Source organism: Cloeon dipterum, chromosome 2 (genome assembly GCF_949628265.1).
Source record: "Cloeon dipterum chromosome 2, ieCloDipt1.1, whole genome shotgun sequence".
NCBI classification, from domain to species: Eukaryota; Metazoa; Arthropoda; class Insecta; order Ephemeroptera; family Baetidae; genus Cloeon; species Cloeon dipterum.
The window spans coordinates 20,033,999-20,052,500 of NC_088787.1; the positions used below are offsets into that span (position 1 = coordinate 20,033,999).

Sequence of the window (18,502 nt, forward strand, 5' to 3'; positions counted from 1 at the left end):
TTGTAAAATTAAATTGTAAATTTGCTTGCAAATATTTTAAGTAAATCAGACAATTTATTTTAAACTACATGTTAAGATGTGATATTTGTTAAAATGATTAAAAAAACATTTTTAAAAATGAAATAATGTATATGGTTTTAACGCAAAATACTAGATTTTATAATCTTTATCAACAAAACTATATTTCTCACGGCTCTTTGTAAGATTTAGCAATGACTAATTATGCCAATATATTGTATAATTGATATTATGTATTATGCTAAAAAACCTTTCCTCAAACGAAAAGGCTTAATTAGTTGGGAAATATAATTTACATCTTTTTCCCATCTTGGAGGATTTCGTGCCGTGCCGATTTATCGGCAGCAATAAAATGCACGGTGCAGTTGGAAAACAAACGGCATGCAAGGCGGCGTAAAAAGAAGATAAATACATTAAGTGCGCGGCGCGAGGCATCAAGATTTGGGCGCGTGTGTCGTGACTCGGGGGTGCATCTCGGACGCGCGATTGCCATCGGTCGGTGCGGTTGGTAATTGCAACGCGTTAATCAGCGCCGAGACGAGAATAAGCGCGCACACAGAGATTAACTCTCCTTTTCCGTTCGCTTTTAATTTTATTTTTAGCCCTGGCGCACGGCCTCCGAGCGTGCAAGTGCAGTTATAAATGCACACTCGCGAAGACCTTGGCGGAATAATGCAATCTGCACGCGCAGAGTCCGAGCGCCGGCTGCCGTGGCGGCGACCGAGCCACCGCCAGCCGGCAGCGCGACCCCGCCGGCCCTCGCGCTTTTCCGCTCGCGTGTAATGAATGTTATTTGGAAGTTTTGGCAGGATTTGAGAATTAAACGGGTCTTACCTGCAGTTCGTTGACTATCTTCTCGGTGACCTTTGGGTCTGGTGCTGGTGACCTGGCTTGCCAAAAGTCTGGATTCATCTTGAAGATCCGGTTAGATACTTCGGTCATGTGTTCAGTTTTTGGTTGAACCGGCGCCGGAGGGAAATTGGCAGGAACTTTGTGTGTGTGCGTGCGTCCGCAGACAGTGGATAACAGCGAAATAAACTCGTAACAACGCAACAAAAAAGAAGTTGAACGAAAAACGACGGCGACGCAACTAATTCACTATTTAGCGAAAGTCACTTTCCAGTAGCAGCGCAGCAGCAGCAGCAATAGCACATCTTCCTGAGTGAGATCGGAGTGATGGATCTTTGGTATCGGCTCAAAATCCGACGTCGGCCTCTTCTTCTCGCTGACTTGTGCTGAAACAGGCGGAAAAGGGCGCGATTACAACAACAAACACGCACTTTCGGTCCTCTCGGCACACACACACACACACACGCGCGCACACACACGCACGCAATCGCAACAAACGGACGCACACGTTCGCGGGCAACAATGGGAAAATTGCCTCCCCACTTTGCTCGGACACAGGCAGCTGTCCGTCGGTCCGCGAGCGAGTGCGGCGCGGCGACAGCATGCTATGCAAATGAGAACAAGAAACGCGCACGCCGCTCGCACCTTGCCGGCTCGGATTCTGAAGAAAGACTGAAGTCTTCCTCAAAACTAGATCTCAAAAGGCTGGCTGGCTGGCAGCCCTTCTCAAGCAAGCAGTGCTTCTATCTTTTTAGCCACCCCTCTCTTATAATTTTATCCCCTCTCTCGGCAGCTCCGCGGCGGCGGCAGCGGCGGCGGCGGCGATTTCTTTCTGCCCCTACACTCACACTATGCGCTCCCGTGTTCGTGTGTCGACTATTATTTCTCTCTCCCGAGCTGCTCTGCTGCTCTTTCTACCCCGAGAACACCGACTTCTCGGGCGCCGGCGACGTCTCGCGGAAGAGGAGAGAAAACCCTTTTTCCACTTATTGTATGTGTACGCGCCGATTCCCTCCCTCCCTCTTTCCTTACGTGCGCCGCCTCCCCCTCCGCCCCAAGCACAGCCCTTTTTTTCCAATTCCGCCCCGGCGAGCCACCCTCCTCCTCCGAGAAAAAAAATATCCGCCCTCCCACACTCGCCTTTTTTCTTATTCCTTCACTGCCACTGCACGACGGATCAAAATGAAATTTTTCTCTTGGCCTAACTCCTATTTTTTTAACTTCTCGTTCCAACTCAAAGTAAATAAAATGATTTGATGGAAATAAAATAAATAGAAACATATCCCAGATGGAATAACATCCCTTAAGCTCAAAAGGTAACTTTCTTTTTGAGATTTTACATCTCAAAAATTGTTTCTATTTTGTTTTCAACTAATTAAAAGTAATGAAAATGTCATAAAAATTATTTGTTTAAATAATTAACTGAGGTAATTCAATTTTTTATTTTGTTTTAAAAAAATCTGGCCCTTTCATTATATTACAGAACGTACAAAAAGCTAAAAAAATCATAAATTGTCTGAAATCATTAGAAAATTAATTGATTTGTCTAAATATTTGAAAAATAGTTACAATCAGTTAATTTTTTTACTTTAATTAAAATTACATGTTTTGCCTTAAAGAAGACCAAAATACAAAGTCCGACCATCAGTATTTTAATCAAATCCAGAAAAAACCTCATTATGCTAAGTGAGGCGGTAGGCAACCGGCGCGACGGCCGTGGCGAGCAGGAAGTCTTGCTCGCTCTGCATACACACATAATAATACAGGCTCGGCGACCAAGTGCGAGCGCAAGTTTAATTCAAACGGCTGTGGGGCATGTTATTAACCGTGGTCAGGGTCGTTAAAGACGGGCCGGCCAAGACGTTCGCCGCCGATGCCGCCGCGCTGGACCACCAGGCCGCTCATCTGATGCATCCATCCCCGACCCTCAAACTGGTTTGACCACTCGGCCGGCGACCGACAGACCAACACACAACGACCGACGAGAAGCGCGGCCAGCACCCAGCCTTTGCTTTCCTCCCATTCACAATCGACACGGAATATTGTCAATGCAGAGGTCATGATTGTGGCGTGATACACATGAATGTAGATAGTTATTATTATCATTGTTTAAGACCTACCTGTACTTTTAAAAATTTCTGATACGAAATTTTAACTCGGCAATCATTAAGAGACATTTTTTTTAATTTTTTTAAGAATGATATTTACTTTCAAATTAAAAGTCTAGCCAGCTCTTGATCAATGATTTAGTCTGCAATTTTAAATTTGATACTAATATTCTACTAGAACTTTTAAAGGTTTGAAAACAGCAGAGATGTGTATATAGAAAATACAAAAAAGGTAATTATGTTAACACTGTAGAATATAGTTAAAGATTGTTAAAAAAATTAAATTATGAATTTTGTTAAAAAATTAAATATATTTAATATTTAAACGCGAGTATGTTGCCAATAGTGAAAAATCTAGTTCATCATGTTAAGTTTTAGGGTGGAAAGAGCGATATTATGATATTTTTGAGGGGCAGGCATCGTCGCGCCTTGAAGAACATGCGCACCTCCCGTGTCTTATCGCGGTAGAAGGGCGCAAGAGCCGCGCGCGTGGAGGGGATAAGAGCGGCGGTGGAAGGGAGCACAGCCGCCGCTTGCTTCGCACCAAGACGCTGCTCAAGATGCGCCTGCCGCTCCATTCAGACGCAGCATCCGCACCGACGCCCGCACACCGGCGCCGCTCGCCCGTGGGTGCGCTGCTCGCTCGCTCTCTCGCCAGTTCGCGTGCAATAATCGACACCTCAGCGCGAGAGTGCATTACGACGAGAGTCTGAGTATGACGTTATCCACCGGTCGCGTGGGTGATTGCACTCAAAACACAACTTCATTTGCAGTGCGAAGCAAAATTTGATGTTAAAAATACAATTAAGGTGTTCGAATTGAATAAAAATACTTTTTTGTACAGTTAGATCTCACAGTTGGTGTGACAACGTGGTAAAAATTTAATTTATTTTTATTTTTAAAAAATAATATTTAATTTCGGATTTTATAAATTGATGATTTACTTTTTTAAGACTGTTTAAACTGGCATATATATCTTAGTGTCAAAAATTAAAAAATAATTAACACAGAATAAATGACAGGAATTTACTATATTTTTTGTCGAGTTTTCTTAACCAAACTGGATGGTTGCAGTAATAAGAAAAATAATCATTTCATTGCAAGCTTTTAAGTTACTCTATTGACAAAGCTTTTTTGTGGGACTTTTAACGACCATAGGTTCTCAAGTGGTAAGAGTGCCTCAATAAGTCATTCAAACAAATACTTATCAAACTAATATTATTAATATATATTTAAGTAATATGCAAGGTTTATCTGCTTTACAGACCAGATAAAACAAAATTTGTGTGTTGATAGATGCCATAGAATGCATAAAAAAGCACATGAAATATAGCCCTGATTTTCCAGTTGAAATTACATGCAGCTTTCTTCGTGTAGATCAAGTAGTTTATTTTACTTTATATGTCCAAATTTTTCTTATTTTTTTTTTATTTCAATAGTTCAAGAGAGTCAAAATTTTCAAAATGATAAAACCTCATGCAAAAATAGTGAAAATAAAGATTACCACTTATCAAAAATGTCGTTTAAAGCCTCAAGTATAAAATATCAAACTTCACTTAAAAACAAAACGGACCAAAACCAAAATAAAAATTGACTCTTCTCTGCGAATAAAACACAAGTCTTAAATCCACAACAATAATATGAACATTGCAGGGATCTCCATAAGTTTAAATTATCTATTGAATTCGTCATAAGAACTAAAAAAATAAGGAAGGCACATTGCTTAAAAAAAGCAATTAATTATACCAAATTAGCCAACGAGTCATTAAAATACTTAAATTACCTGAGATGAAAAAATAGATTTCCACTACCTCCGATTTTTTTTAAATTCAACCGACAGTTTTTCAGGCTATCAGACTTTTTTGCAGTAGGCAAAAATCTGATTGAGATTCGGTGGAGTGCGGGTGAAGATGTGTGCGCATGAGTGTTGTGTAGAGATTCTTGTATAGAGCGTCTTGGGTGTTATGCAAGAGCAAAAATGTGTCGAGTCATTGACCTTTGCACCAAGCTGCGCGCATCTCGCATGTGTGTGTGTGTGTGTGTTGTCTAGAGAGTGCAGTGCGCGGAGATAATAAGAAGACTGGCAGGATTCATAATATATTATAAATCGAGACGACGCGGCGGCGGCGGTGGACGACTACTCAAATTGCACGCACGTCAGACGCTGGCAGAAGAGAAGAGCGGTGTCCGATTAAAAATAATAATCACGAGGACGGTGAAAAAAAGAATCGAGGGAAAAATGCGCTGCCGTCATTATACATTATTTTAAGAGCGAGAGAGAGCAAAAATCCCGTCTGGCAGCTTGTTTTTTCGCTCTCTCGACTTTCGAATGCCCCGCAGACGTTTATTTATTCTCTCATCCTCGGCGAAATAAATTTATTAGGTCGTGTATGTATGTGTGTGTGGCTGTGTGATACGGTCAGTAGCTGCGCTGCTCGATGACGACCCGGACCACCCCAAAGTGCCGGCGCGCCGCTCATTTCTCTCGTCCTGCATGCACAAGTGCATTTAAGTTTTGCAGAAAAATAACGAAGAGACGCTGCCTGCATTGTGCAGCCGTGTGCGCGCGGAGAAAGATGCGAGATTTACCGGCGCGCGAGCACAGTGCAGTGTTGTGTTCGCGAACGACGCCGCGCCAATAATTCATATTTATTGCTTTAGATTCTTGGAACACACTGCGATAATTATTTCGATCCCTCTGGGCCCGATTGTCCTTAAAACCTGATCCAGATTGTAAATTAGACGCTTGGCTGGAATATGAGAGAGAAGAGAAACAACGAGAGGATGCGCGTCTTAATTTATTACGCAATTACAGACACCTTATTATATTATATCGACTGCAAGTTCATCAGCAGTTTAAAAACCGTAATAAATTAAATTCAGCAATGTTTATTGTTAGCATAAGGGCAAACAATTGACAAGAAGACTGTCTATAGTGTTTTCTTTTTCTTGGGAAATAACTGGACTCTTTAACAGCATTAACGAGAGGAATCCCCTTTTCACGGTTGACATATTATTTTAAAACGTTTAGTTCTTGTCATTTTTTTTAAAAATGGTATTTTGTGCACATATCTAAGACGCAAATGAAGATTTTATAAATTTCAGATTGTTGATTTAAAAAATTTTTCGAGTGATGGTCACTACTTCTATAACAGCCATTCATCAACCAAAAGAGCCAAAATTCTTGCATAAATGTTAGTTCACGTTTTTTTTAATATATGCATTTTTCAAGCTTAAAACTGTTAGTAGTAAATTTTCCAACAATTTATCGTCGCTCGATTTTGTTTTTGTTTTCATAATACGTATAGAGGAACATAAACTAATTAAATATAATAATGCAGTAAACTTTTAGCTTTCAAGCTTAAAATATGCATTTTATTATTTATGTAGTTTTTTAGTTATAATTTGGGTAAATCACCCTTTGATATATCGGATTTTTTCGGAAAAACCCCAACCTTGGAAAATACTGTGCGGAAAAACTGCAAACCCTGAATTAATACCTTCCACTGGATTTAATGTTAATTTTTAAAGTGTGCAAATATTTCAAAATATACACACAATCATACTGGCATCAATATTTGCAGCCGATTGGGATCAGCATACAACAACTGTCCAAAGTCGAAACGAAAATGTATTTGGCTGTGTCTGATTCATAAAATAATAAATATAATAGCAAATGGAATATCAATTTAATTTTTAATCACAAACCATCTACGGCGGCCGCAATAAAACAAATAACGGCGCCGCTCGTGTTTACCAATCAGCGTTATTTGCGATCAATGTATAATAAAACGGCGTAATCCAACGTCAAGCATTGAATCAGCGGCCCAATTACAACTCTTTTCGCTAATCTATCAGTATAGAGCGCGTTTTTCCTCGGCGGCAACGGTTTCGAAACCCCCTTATATTCTGATAACAGCTACAAGAGTTGCTACTTAGAACTTTAATTATAAATAAATATAAAATGCACACACAGACACGGCGCTCTCTGCCTTGGAGAGAAAATTTAATCGAGAGAGGCACCTACACAACGTGTGTGTAAGAGAGAGGCTCTCTCTCTCTCTCTCTCTCTCTCTCTCCGTTTTATTCTTGAAAAGAGTTCCGTGTTGAGGTAGGTCATCGGAATGCTGAAGGCAAGACGTGTTTGTTTGGCTCAGTGCTGCAGCAGCATTCGTTTTTAATGCCACACTATATACTAACGTACGTAAGATGCATTAGACTCGCTCGATAGCAAATTACATGGCCGCGCAGCAATTAAAGCGTTATGGCAGCTCGCGGTGACCAATTAAGTGCGAAGGGGAAAATGTGTTTGAGTACGGTAAAATAAGTGTTAATCGCCAAGTCGACTTGAACGATGAACTCGGCCCAGGTCAAGATTTAAAATGCTTAAAATTACATTTGAGGCTGAGTCGTACTTTTTTTCTCCAGCATATTGCAAATAATGGAACCAAGTTAAAATCAGCTGTTTTTATTGAATTTTACTCTTGAAATTAATTTTAACACTTAATTGCCAGGTTAAAATAAAAAGTTGTAAAATAATTTGAATTGATATTTACTTTTCTTTTAGACTTAAAAATGCCTTTTTTTAAAAATGATATGAATTGATTGAAAACAGCAGTCAAAAAATTAATCCAAGAGACTGAGTAAGAAAAAGTTAAAAAATGTATCAAAGTTTAAACTAAATAAATTATAACCATGATACCCGATATTATTCGAAAAAATTTGATAAATACATTGATACAAAAGTTAAATTTACAAAATGCTCTCATTGATAAGGTAAAAAGCACAAATTGCAAAATATGTGAGAGTTAAGAGATTAACAAATATTATTATTTTTAAATTCTGTTTACCAGTCCCCAGCTTTCATCAGTTAAACAAATTTGGCATGAGGCATGATATCATTTTTCCTGTTTCATTCAAATTCAATTGACAGATGAAAAACACACGCTTTCACGCGATAATTGCGTATTCACAACAAAAAATTTCGGCAAAGCGACATAACATTAATTTGCCAAAAAATCGAGCAAATTGTTGCTGGTGATGCGGGTGCGTATGCGTATTGATTGCCTAGCAATATTTCAGCATTACAGCGGGGATAAACAAATGGTGTGTGTGCGTTTGTGTTCATCTGGGATGATTGAATTCGAATAGCTTGCGACACGAGCGAATTTCATAGTTTTGAAATATTGCGCAGCAATCAGCGAAGGCGGTGATTACGACTTTTACATGCGTTTTTGGCCACCGACGTGGCATAGAAAATATGGGCATTAAACGCGATTACGCTGGCAGCTGGATTAAACAGGTGTAAAAAGTGACTGCCACCGCCGAGTTATATTGCTTTTCGAGTGCGCCACCGACACATTGACTATTTGAACCGAGCACGGCGCTGCTTTATTCGCGGTTTGGGACGTTAATCAGCTTAAAAGGATAACAGCCTGATTTTTATTTTTTCTCCCTCTCTAATGCTGATTGGTTGGGCAATAAAATTCCGGGAAGTATTAGAATAATGAATGACATAATTACTCTACAATTTGAAATAGCATATTATCTGTGGTAATAAAAACGAAAATAGCTCTTGCAAAAACCATTATTATTGGTCTGTGCTCAGAGAATGTATGTATTAATTATTTTTTAAATAAGAGATTGAAAAATTTTATTAAAAAGGCATTTAAAATAATTTTTGAACTTAATCTTTAAAATTTCAAGTCTCTTGGTAATCTGTATACGAAACACGAGCATATTCTCATTTACATTCGAGTAATTTGATTTTCACATTAAAAATATTTTTAATTTGGAAATTCAAGAAGTATTCATTTCGCCGCAGGACAAAAAAAGCAAGCGGAATTAGCGTTACCGCTGACAACAGATGCGCAATGAGCCTTTCAAGACGTGCAGTGTGTAGTTAAAATTAATTCTTTCTGGCCCTTTCGTCAGGCGTGCAGAAAAAATAAAACACGCAAGAGATAAAAAAAGAGGCAGCGCATGACCAGAGTCCAGCTGTTGCCGCGCGGCGTGGAATATCGAGACGCGCCTTATTTTTTATTATTATCGCCCAGCTGAAAACCTTGATTGCGAAGGGCGCAGCACGCCTGTGCAAAGGGTTAAGGTGAGATGCAGATGCTTCGCCTGCTTAAATGATAAAATTTATAATGTAGCTGATGGGCAGGGTAATAATAATAATGAATTGCGTTTCGAAAACGCGTTGGTCACGCGGCACAGCAGTTGCTCAGCAAAAAATCCACGACCGGCAATAAAAAGTACGAGATTCGGCCAGAGGGGTTTTCATTTTATTTTCTGCTTTACTCGCTTTATGGAAAGGAGAGGGAAAGATATAATTTTTGTTTAGAACTGAAGAGATAAATTTTGTGGGAACTCATAAAATTAAGAATCGATATAGTTTGAAGTGTTTTTTTAAATGGGCTGTGAAATTTAGACGGTCAAAGATTTTTTCTTGAGCTTCCATTCGTTGCGGGACCACCAAACGAGCATGAATCATGCAATAAACTAATTAAACGGTCTAAAATTTATTAAACCGTAAAAAGTGTCTAAAATCCGTATAAAACGACTTAAAGTCCGAGGGAATGTGAATAATTTTGTTTCTCATCACGTTTTTTTCACAATTAATATTTTTGGTTGATTTTTTTTAGCTCGAAATTAGATATACCTGAAATTATTTTTGAGCAAACTTAAAAAAATATGACAAGAAAAAAAAATAGAAATTTAGATTACAACTGGGTTAATTTCTGCTAACGATTTTTTTACCCAATTTAAGATCTTTAAATCACACATTCATATTTGTCAATACTTTCTATTATTTCGCATTTAAACATGCCCTTCGAATTAGCACCATATATGGTAGAACAAACAAATAGAAAAGAGTGTCGTTGTGTAGCACGGTGCAAATCTTTGACAACTAGAAATACATACCTTTACTGGAGTGTCCTTTTAATAAGGCATGTTGTAACGTGCGTGAGCAGAGCGAGAAATAGTGTGTGCGTCCTAATGCGCGGCGCGAGCGGCTGATTTTTCGCGTATCGCCACGGCGAGTGGAGTGGCAGCTGTCAACACGGGCCGCAGACAATGAAAAGTGCGCAGAGAAGTGTGCGAAAATCGCGCCCATTATACTCGCACGAGCAATTTCAATTGCACGACTGATTGCTGCCGTTTTTTCGAGCACTCTTGAGGAAAAGAGCAAAAATTATCACCTCCCATCGCACAATTATCCCATACATTGTCAACTCTTTTTCTAACATTGATTGCAGAAATCAATAATCCTCAACACTATGTACAATAGAATTGTAATTTCAATTTAAAAATTAAGATGTATGTTATAGACAGGACCCCATTAGTTTTATTTCAAATGTGTACATGAACTCCAGTACGTATGGCATTTTTTTTTTTAAAGAAAAACACTAAATTTATTTATTTATATGAAATAAATAATGGTTAAAAATCATTTTAAGGTATCGATTGAAGCACTGCAGACAATAGAGTTGTCGAATTATTAAAGCAATGATAGAAAGGCTCTCAGTTTATATAGGTAAACATGGGCTATAATTTAATTCCGCGCTAATTAACGCGCGTGAAATAAATTGAAATTGAATTAGTGGATTGTGTTTTCCAGGTGGCTTTGCCGCTTAATGATTAATTCATCAGACTCGCGAGCGATTCTTAATTTCTTAGGCAATTAATTTCGTTATTTCCATTAGCTAATTTACTGCGTGACGGGAACGATCACTCAGGGACCGTCGCCACCTCCCTCAGGTGTAAATAAAACGGGGGCAAACAGCAGTCGCGCTGCACACAGTTCCAGGTGACACGTGCTGTGTGCAGCCAGCGCACTTCGTCAAATGAGAGGGAAAGAAAGCCAAAAAATTTACACAGAAGGAGACGCGCCGAGATGCTTCACGCGATATTGCCGCTGCTGCGCCCCGGCAATAAAGCCATTAAAAAGGAAAGAGGAAATTTACGGCGGGTTCAGTTGGTAGCCGTTCGTTAGTCTCGCGACAGTTTAATAAAGGTTTGCCTCGTTAGAACTGCAAATTGTTTATGCTTTTTTTTCTTCATATTTTTAAGTAACGCTTCAACAGCTTAGGTAATCGAAAAGGGCTGTAAATTTTTAAATTGTTGTTTGGGAAATAGTCGAGTTTAATATAAAACATTTCTATAGCTACTTTTATTTTCAAAATATTAGAGCATTTTCCAAAATTCAAAAGACATGATATAGCCTCTTGCAAAATCACATGTTATTATTTTATTTAAGTAATAAATTGCATTGAAGTTGTACGCTGATAAACGAATAATACGATAAAATACAAAATTAAATTAAAATAAAACACTAACCATAATTTCATGTAACATTTTGACTATGGTGATATTGTGTGTTGTAATCTCAGTACCTGTCAATTAAATAAGATACAAATACTGCAGATTAATGTAATTCGTTATATTTTTATAATGTCAAACGGCCAAAAACTGTCTTCTCTCTATAAAAATGTCAAATATTAAATGTAATTGATAGGAGAAATCTGCACGTGTTAGTGCAGACACAAAATTCTGTATAAAAATTGTCCGCCTTATCTGTGCCATTTAGTAACCAAAATGTACGATGTAAACCTTTTTTGGCAGGACAAGAGCAAATGAAACTGCTGGCCCATTTGTAAGTGTTGAAGTGCCCGAAAACTGTTTTCAAGTGCAAAGCTACCGCCTCTGGAACAATCTTCCGCCGAATTTGTGTCTCAACGGAAACCAAAGTGCATTCAAGGAATTTTTAAAAGAACAGTATTTCAAGAAATATTGAACCACCTCTCTTTTAAACAATTATGTTCAAACTGATATTATTTTGTCTGGATATGGCAAATTTATGGGGCAAAATAGCCCTGCAGAACCATAATAAAGATTACTTTGAAACTAATATTTGAACGGTAGATTGAGAAATGTATTATTTGAAATATATGTTTATAAAAATTAGTTTGTAACTTAATTTAGCGCATCAAGATGCATTTATATTAATATAAAAATATAATATCTAACAAAAAGCGATAAATTTATTTTATAAACTATGGGAGGTGCAAATAAGAGGTAATCAAGTTAATATTATCATTTAAATTCGAATCTTGTATTTAATTCAAAATTATTTTCAATACTATTTAAAAAGATTTATAACTACAAAAAATATTCAATAACATGAAAATAATATATTGTGTCTTTTCAACTAAACTTAATTATGTTTTTCAGATTTTCTCATTAACCAATAACTTCAACCCAGTTTGTTATCAAATGAAATCTTCAAAAAAAGCAAAATCAGAATAGATGTTACTCATTATTTTCTCAATTTTATTCTGTAAGATACAAAAGGAAAATGATAAAAATAATATATATTGGATGGACCCTTATAGTGCCATTGGAAAGAATTAAATTATTCTGAAACGTTAATCATACATTTGAACCTCGTGATATGCTGTACACACGTTCGTCCACTCAGAAACGTTTCATCTGCTCGCTCGCGTCAGGCAGCCGGACCCACAAAAAAACCAGCACACAAAGCAAGGGACCGAAATGCACATAATCGGGCAGGTATAAAGGTGAAACAATATGATACGTGTGTTTAGCGTTTCGGGTCCAGCAGCAGCAGCCGGATGAGGCAGGACGCAGTAAAAAATTTAGAAATATAATCAGATGCAAGCCGGCCTGCCGGACAATGGAAATTTCGTCAGCTGCGTGGCCGAAAAAAATTAATTATTTGATATAAGAAGGAGAGAAGGGTTAGTGGCGGCGCACGGCGCGGTCAGAGATACAAAAAATGCCCGGCTATGCATTAAGGCATAGGCGCAGGGGGTTAGAGAGAGAGAGAGAGAACGCACACACATATAGTTGACCCCTTTTCTTACGTGCAGGCGCACAGCTGCCGGACAAAAGTATGCAAATGAGTGTCCCGCGCGCTGGTCCGGGCCCCTCGCGTCCAGCACCTTTTCGCGTCGCTGCGGCTGCATTCGCCGCCGTGTGCACACTGAACTTGATAATCTCCCTTTACGGAAGACGAATAATTCATCTGAAATTTTAATTCCCAGACGGCACGAATGTCATGACCTTATAGCCGCCGTACTCATACGAATTTCTAATTTTCGCACATATTGCTCACCCACTCTTTCAATTATTAATCCACGCGTACGCCCTAATTTCACTGCAGGGTTTTAAAAATTTTATATAAAATTGTAACATATGAGCATGAAATTCAGCTATTTTCTTTAATCGAGTTTTCTTTAAAACCTTACTAATTTTAAGTGAAAGATGTTCCTAAAATAAAACGGTGAAATATTTTCAACATGATTTCAGATTTAAATTTCATCAGAATAGAGTAAATACGATTGTTTTTCACTTCTAAATTATTCATGATTTTTTCAATTTTTTTAACCTCCGCTCAGCATTTCCCGTGGGTTATTATGTTAACGACTAACTATTCTTATTGCACTTTATGTGGTTTATAATATTTCTTTAAAATCAAACAGCAAGAACATAGATAATTTTGCTACAAAACTCTCACTGAGAAGCTTTGAAAGGGCCAATTTTTCTCATTACTTGACGTCACTGAAATTTGCTCCGTGTTTTGCAGAAATTGCAGCTGCATACCATTCCCATGGCTCTGACGCTGATTGAATCCGCCACATGAGTGCTATCCTGGTGTATATTTCTCATTGTCCATGCTGTCACCTTTCCGCTATAGCCAATTCCACGGTTCGTTCCGCGAAAAGAGATTGAAAATCAATATCAATCGAGCGAAGCAGATAATGATAGGATTGAATAAGCGTGATGTACTTCATCGTACTAACACTTTTTTGGCATCACCAGAGGCCTCTGCCATTAGTTCGAATTATTGGAAGAGAAAAATTATTTTTATTCGAATGTTTATAATAAATATGTGTTGGAATATTCGGCGATTATTTATATATTATTTATGAGAGTGAAAACGTTTTTAAATGGTTTTTACCAATCTTTTAGGTCAATGTCACAACCCAAAATTCATGATATGAAGTATTTGAAATTTTTTTTATAATTTGCATTAATGAAAGGGGTTTTTTCGATGAGAAATTATTTTGAAAAAATCATACATTTTAAATGATTTGAGATGGGCTCAAGTGTAATGTAGACAATCTTTAGTGCGAATTCAAAAGTTTTAAAGTTGAAAAATTCGTGCTAATTAGATGCCAATAAAACTGACTAAAAAAACTCAGATAACTTCAATCCCCAAACATAAATAAATGTAAAAATTAAAAATAAAAATAGGTTAAATTTATTTATTCGTGTGGTTTAGTCATTTTTAAATACGCTCCCCCGTTTCAGCTTTTTTCGATTTTTCATAGCTTAGTTTTCCATAATATTTGTCACGTAAAAGATGTACATTTTTTTCAGCGAGTACATTCAACGCAAAAGGAGCATTCGTGATGATTCTGGTCGGTAATTATGTACGAAGGGAGCAGAAAATAAATTTATTCCGCGCGGCAGCCGGACGGCTGGCTGGCTGGCCTGGTCTGCGGCCTGGCCGGCCGCGGACCAATGAACTTTTTATTCTCGAGATGCATGCAAACGTACTACAATATTTAATCGCAGCCGCAGCTCATATGAGAGAAGAAGCAGAGAAGAAGTGTCCCTTTGACCCGCAATATGCATCGCCGCGCGGAGATGATGCTTCTAGCGCGGCGACGGTCAATGGCCCCGCGCGCCAGCAATAAGTGAGAGAGAGAGATGCACTCAGATGCTCTTTCTCTCTTTTAATACCGACGAGAAAATATTGTGTAAAAAGAAAAGGATGCTGCTGCTGGAGCTGGAGCGCGGAGCTGGAGCTGGAGGAAGAAAAAATAACGCTAGCCGTATATTTTATGCTGCATGTAATGTAAAAAGTGCATTTGCAAGCGGCATGCACCGTGTCTTAAAGTCTCTGCGGGCAAATAAGAAGAGGACGCGCGAGAGAGAAGAAACAGGTTTTTCGGCATTCAAAAGAAATGCGCGCCGAGAGGCAAAAAAATGTACAAGTGCGCTCGCTCGCTCGCTCCGACTCTGGCTCGCGAGTGCGAGTTCACCAGCCGGTGTGTGTGTGTGTGTGTGTGTGTGTGTGTGTGTGTGTGTGTGTGTGTGTGTGTGTGTGTGTGTGTGTGTGTGTGTGTGTGTGTGTGTGTGTGTGTGTGTGTGTGTGTGTGTGTGTGTGTGTGTGTGTGTGCAAGCGCAAGTGTGCTTGCTATTCGCACGCTCATTATTATTAAACGTCCTCTCCTCTCCTAGGAAAAGCGTCGAGAAGGAAAGCTATCAATGTGCTGCTCGAATTAAATATCAAGTCGGTGTCGAAAAAATGTGAAATTTTATAACGTTTGACTCCCAACCTTCGAATCAAAATGAGCTAAAATCGAGTTAATTTTGAAGTTTAATTGAACCAAAGATTCCATTCAGACTAGAACGATATAATTTTTTTATCCGTTCAGCAATTTCGAGATGCGCGACCCACTGATTAGCTAAACTCCGTGTCCCACTTATATAACATCGGAAGAACTAACTAATCTCATCGGAGGAAAAGGACCATGCAGCTCGTGTTACTGCCCCCTTACCTAGCTCGTCAAGGTGTCGTTAAAGTGATAAAATATGGAAATTTAATAATATTGTTACTGAGGGGCTACCCTGAAACCAGGGTTCAATTTCTTGCCTTTCCTGGTGGTCTAATCTGCCCTCAGAGGTGACTTAAAGCGTGTTCTGAGGCTCCAAATGAGCAATTTTGATTTTTCTCACTATCTACTTGAACTAAAAAATAGCCGTCTTTCAACTCAAATGCAAGTTGCTAGCCGTCTCATGCGGCATCGTTTGTCCTTAAATTTGTGTTTCTATATATAGCTTAGTTAAAACTCGAGAAAATCATGATTTTGTAGATTTTACCCGGCTTTTCCGGGAAAGGTTATATAAATTTATTTTCGCGAAACCTGCGGTGATTACGACACTTCCATTATGACCCCAACAACATGTCAAAAAATAAAAAAGAAGCAGCAAAAATTTTAAAACTGTGCAGACCATACAAAATATATCAATTCTCTCCCGGAAACACCGCCATGATAAAAATAAATTAAAAAAATTAGCAAATGTCATACAGAATAATCGCTGTTGATGGGAACATTCAACATTTTGGGAAGTGACAAAAATGAAAATGTCGATTCAAAAAATATAGAAACAAAGGAGCACGCGGCGCGTGCAAAAATACAAATGCGCCCACACATGTGTAACAAATTGTGAAAAAATGACGAGTCGCTCTTGGCAAAAATTTCACAATCGAGAGCAGCCGCGTTTATTGTTTTTACACAAACAATCGGAAAATAAATTATGGATTTGCGTGGCTATTTATATATATATAGGAAAAAAGTAATTATTTCAGAGAGCAACAGCACATCAGCCGCGGCCGAGTGGAATTTATGAACTCGCACACACACACACAAGGTAATTTTTTGTGCCCGCGGCAGGGCGGGGTTCGATCCCAGGTGTTTGCGGGGAGAAAGCAAACCGAACACAAACGATATTATTACCGACGACGAGAGCGCGCATGGAAATTTATAAATAAATGCACACGCGAGAGGAGAAGGCTTTTGCTCCGTGGACGTAGGTGGAGGAGATTTATTGCCCAAGAAACGTGAAATATTTTTCAGTATCTCACCGCGCAGCACACACACGGCTGCTGCTCTGCTTTTAATGCTCTCGGCGCGCGCGGCCAAACTAATAATAATATTCCTAGTGTGCCGCTCGCGCGGTGACTAATCCAGCGCCGCAGAATGAATAAATGTGTATACTTTAGCTTGGCTAAAGTGAATTAGATTTATGTTTGGTTCGGGTTAAATAAGGAATGGCGCCGCGTTGCAATTAAATTTATGTCCGCGTGAACCTTTATTGGCACAGTTAAAAGCAAGTTAAAAATTCTGATGCATTGCATTCAGATAATCAAGGAAATACGTAAATTACTGACTCATAATATTATGTGCGTTAATATCAATGAAATTGTTAATTCCTTGAACATCTAAAAAAACAAAAGAAAAACCGTCATCCAAGTTTTGTTAGTCTATAAAGTATCAGATTGAGTGCTGTTATATACAAATTACAAATATGACAATGTTGTATTCAAATTGTGAATAATATTGATTATTAAAAAAATTTATCAAATAAAATAAGTTTAAAAATTTGAAATAAATTTAGAATAGAAAATTATAAAACAAAATATAGAAGTTTATGGTTTTAGATAGTAAAATTTGAACAATATAATATATTAATAATAACTTTAATAATTAGCATTATACAAAAGCTAACACATTTTTATTTTAAATCATGATTGCAAATATTTTTTTCTAATATTTTTCTATATAGGCTTTCAATTTTTGTCTTCTTGCTGAACATCAATCCTGATTAACAATTTCATTTCATTTTCATTCTTTCCTTGTAATAATGAAGATGCTAAGTAAAACTTGACATTTTTACTGTTCATACCTCTTTAAAACTTGAAGATATTTTTTAATAATCACGATAGTTTTTGGGCTGTTCATACGGTGAATTTATATTCACTTTTCTACTTTCTCAAAGATTTTCTGTGTATCAAATTTTCCACATTGTAAAAATAGCTTCTAGAACTATTTATCAATCAATAAGGATATGAAATTTAGACGATCAGCTATTTTTCTCAGCTTTCAATCGTCATGAGACGGTCAAATGAGCACTATTAATCATTTAATTTTATGCTACTCAAATCACATGTAACCGTCAAAAACTGTTTTGTTCTGCAGAAACCGTCTAAAAATTGCCAAACAACAATTGGCTCGCATTGTTAAGGCATTTCTCAGGAGTGTCAAAGCAATGGGAGGTATTTGAGCAGTTCGGAGATCTAATACTGGCTACCCAATGTCAGAGATGGCAAAAAGTGGTAAGTTTAGTGACTCGAAACGCTCAAATTGCTCAACGGGCTGGGAGGCGCACCGGCGCCGACTCGCTACTTGCTGCTTTGCACCTTTCCAGCATGCGTGATTTGGCTTCACGGGACGAATGTTTAGCGTTTCAAAAAAAGTCCTCGGTGCGGAGGCAAGTGGCCCTTCAGTGGGCTGAGTCCCTGTGCGGGCTGGTGCGCCCATGTTATCCGTTCGCGGTGTTATTGGGACCCGGGTTTCAGCATTCGTACTAGTGCAGTGCGCGCTCTTCCCGGTCCGAGAGAACAGGGATAATAAGAGCAAAAAAAAACAGCTTCAAATATTTTTTGCAAGTTGAAAAAATGATTCATCATTCAATATATTTAATCTATTGTCCTGTCTCAACAAGCAATATTCAAGAAGGGCCTGTTTGCAGAGTAATGGATGCTGCTCTCAGGCCATTCGTGTCTCTGTCACATTCCAACTCGCCGCAACATTGTTGCTCGCGACGGTGGGAATTATATGAGTGAAAAAGACACTTGGTCGGCCAATCGAATCGCAAGTCGAGAGTGAAAGTGCATCAATCAACCTCAGGCGCGTTTCCTCTTCTTC

At 38.4% G+C, this 18,502-nt stretch overlaps 1 protein-coding gene across 1 annotated transcript in view; it reads right to left on the reverse strand.

The window, feature by feature from the left end:
• Positions 1-18,502, reverse strand: part of LOC135935320 (uncharacterized) — a 122,985-nt gene that overhangs the window by 51,319 nt on the left and 53,164 nt on the right. Inside the window, exon 3 of the mRNA XM_065477565.1 lies at positions 853-1,253. Coding sequence (XP_065333637.1) covers positions 853-960 — 108 coding nt within the window. The 5' untranslated portion in view covers positions 961-1,253. The remainder of the gene's footprint in view (positions 1-852; positions 1,254-18,502) is intronic.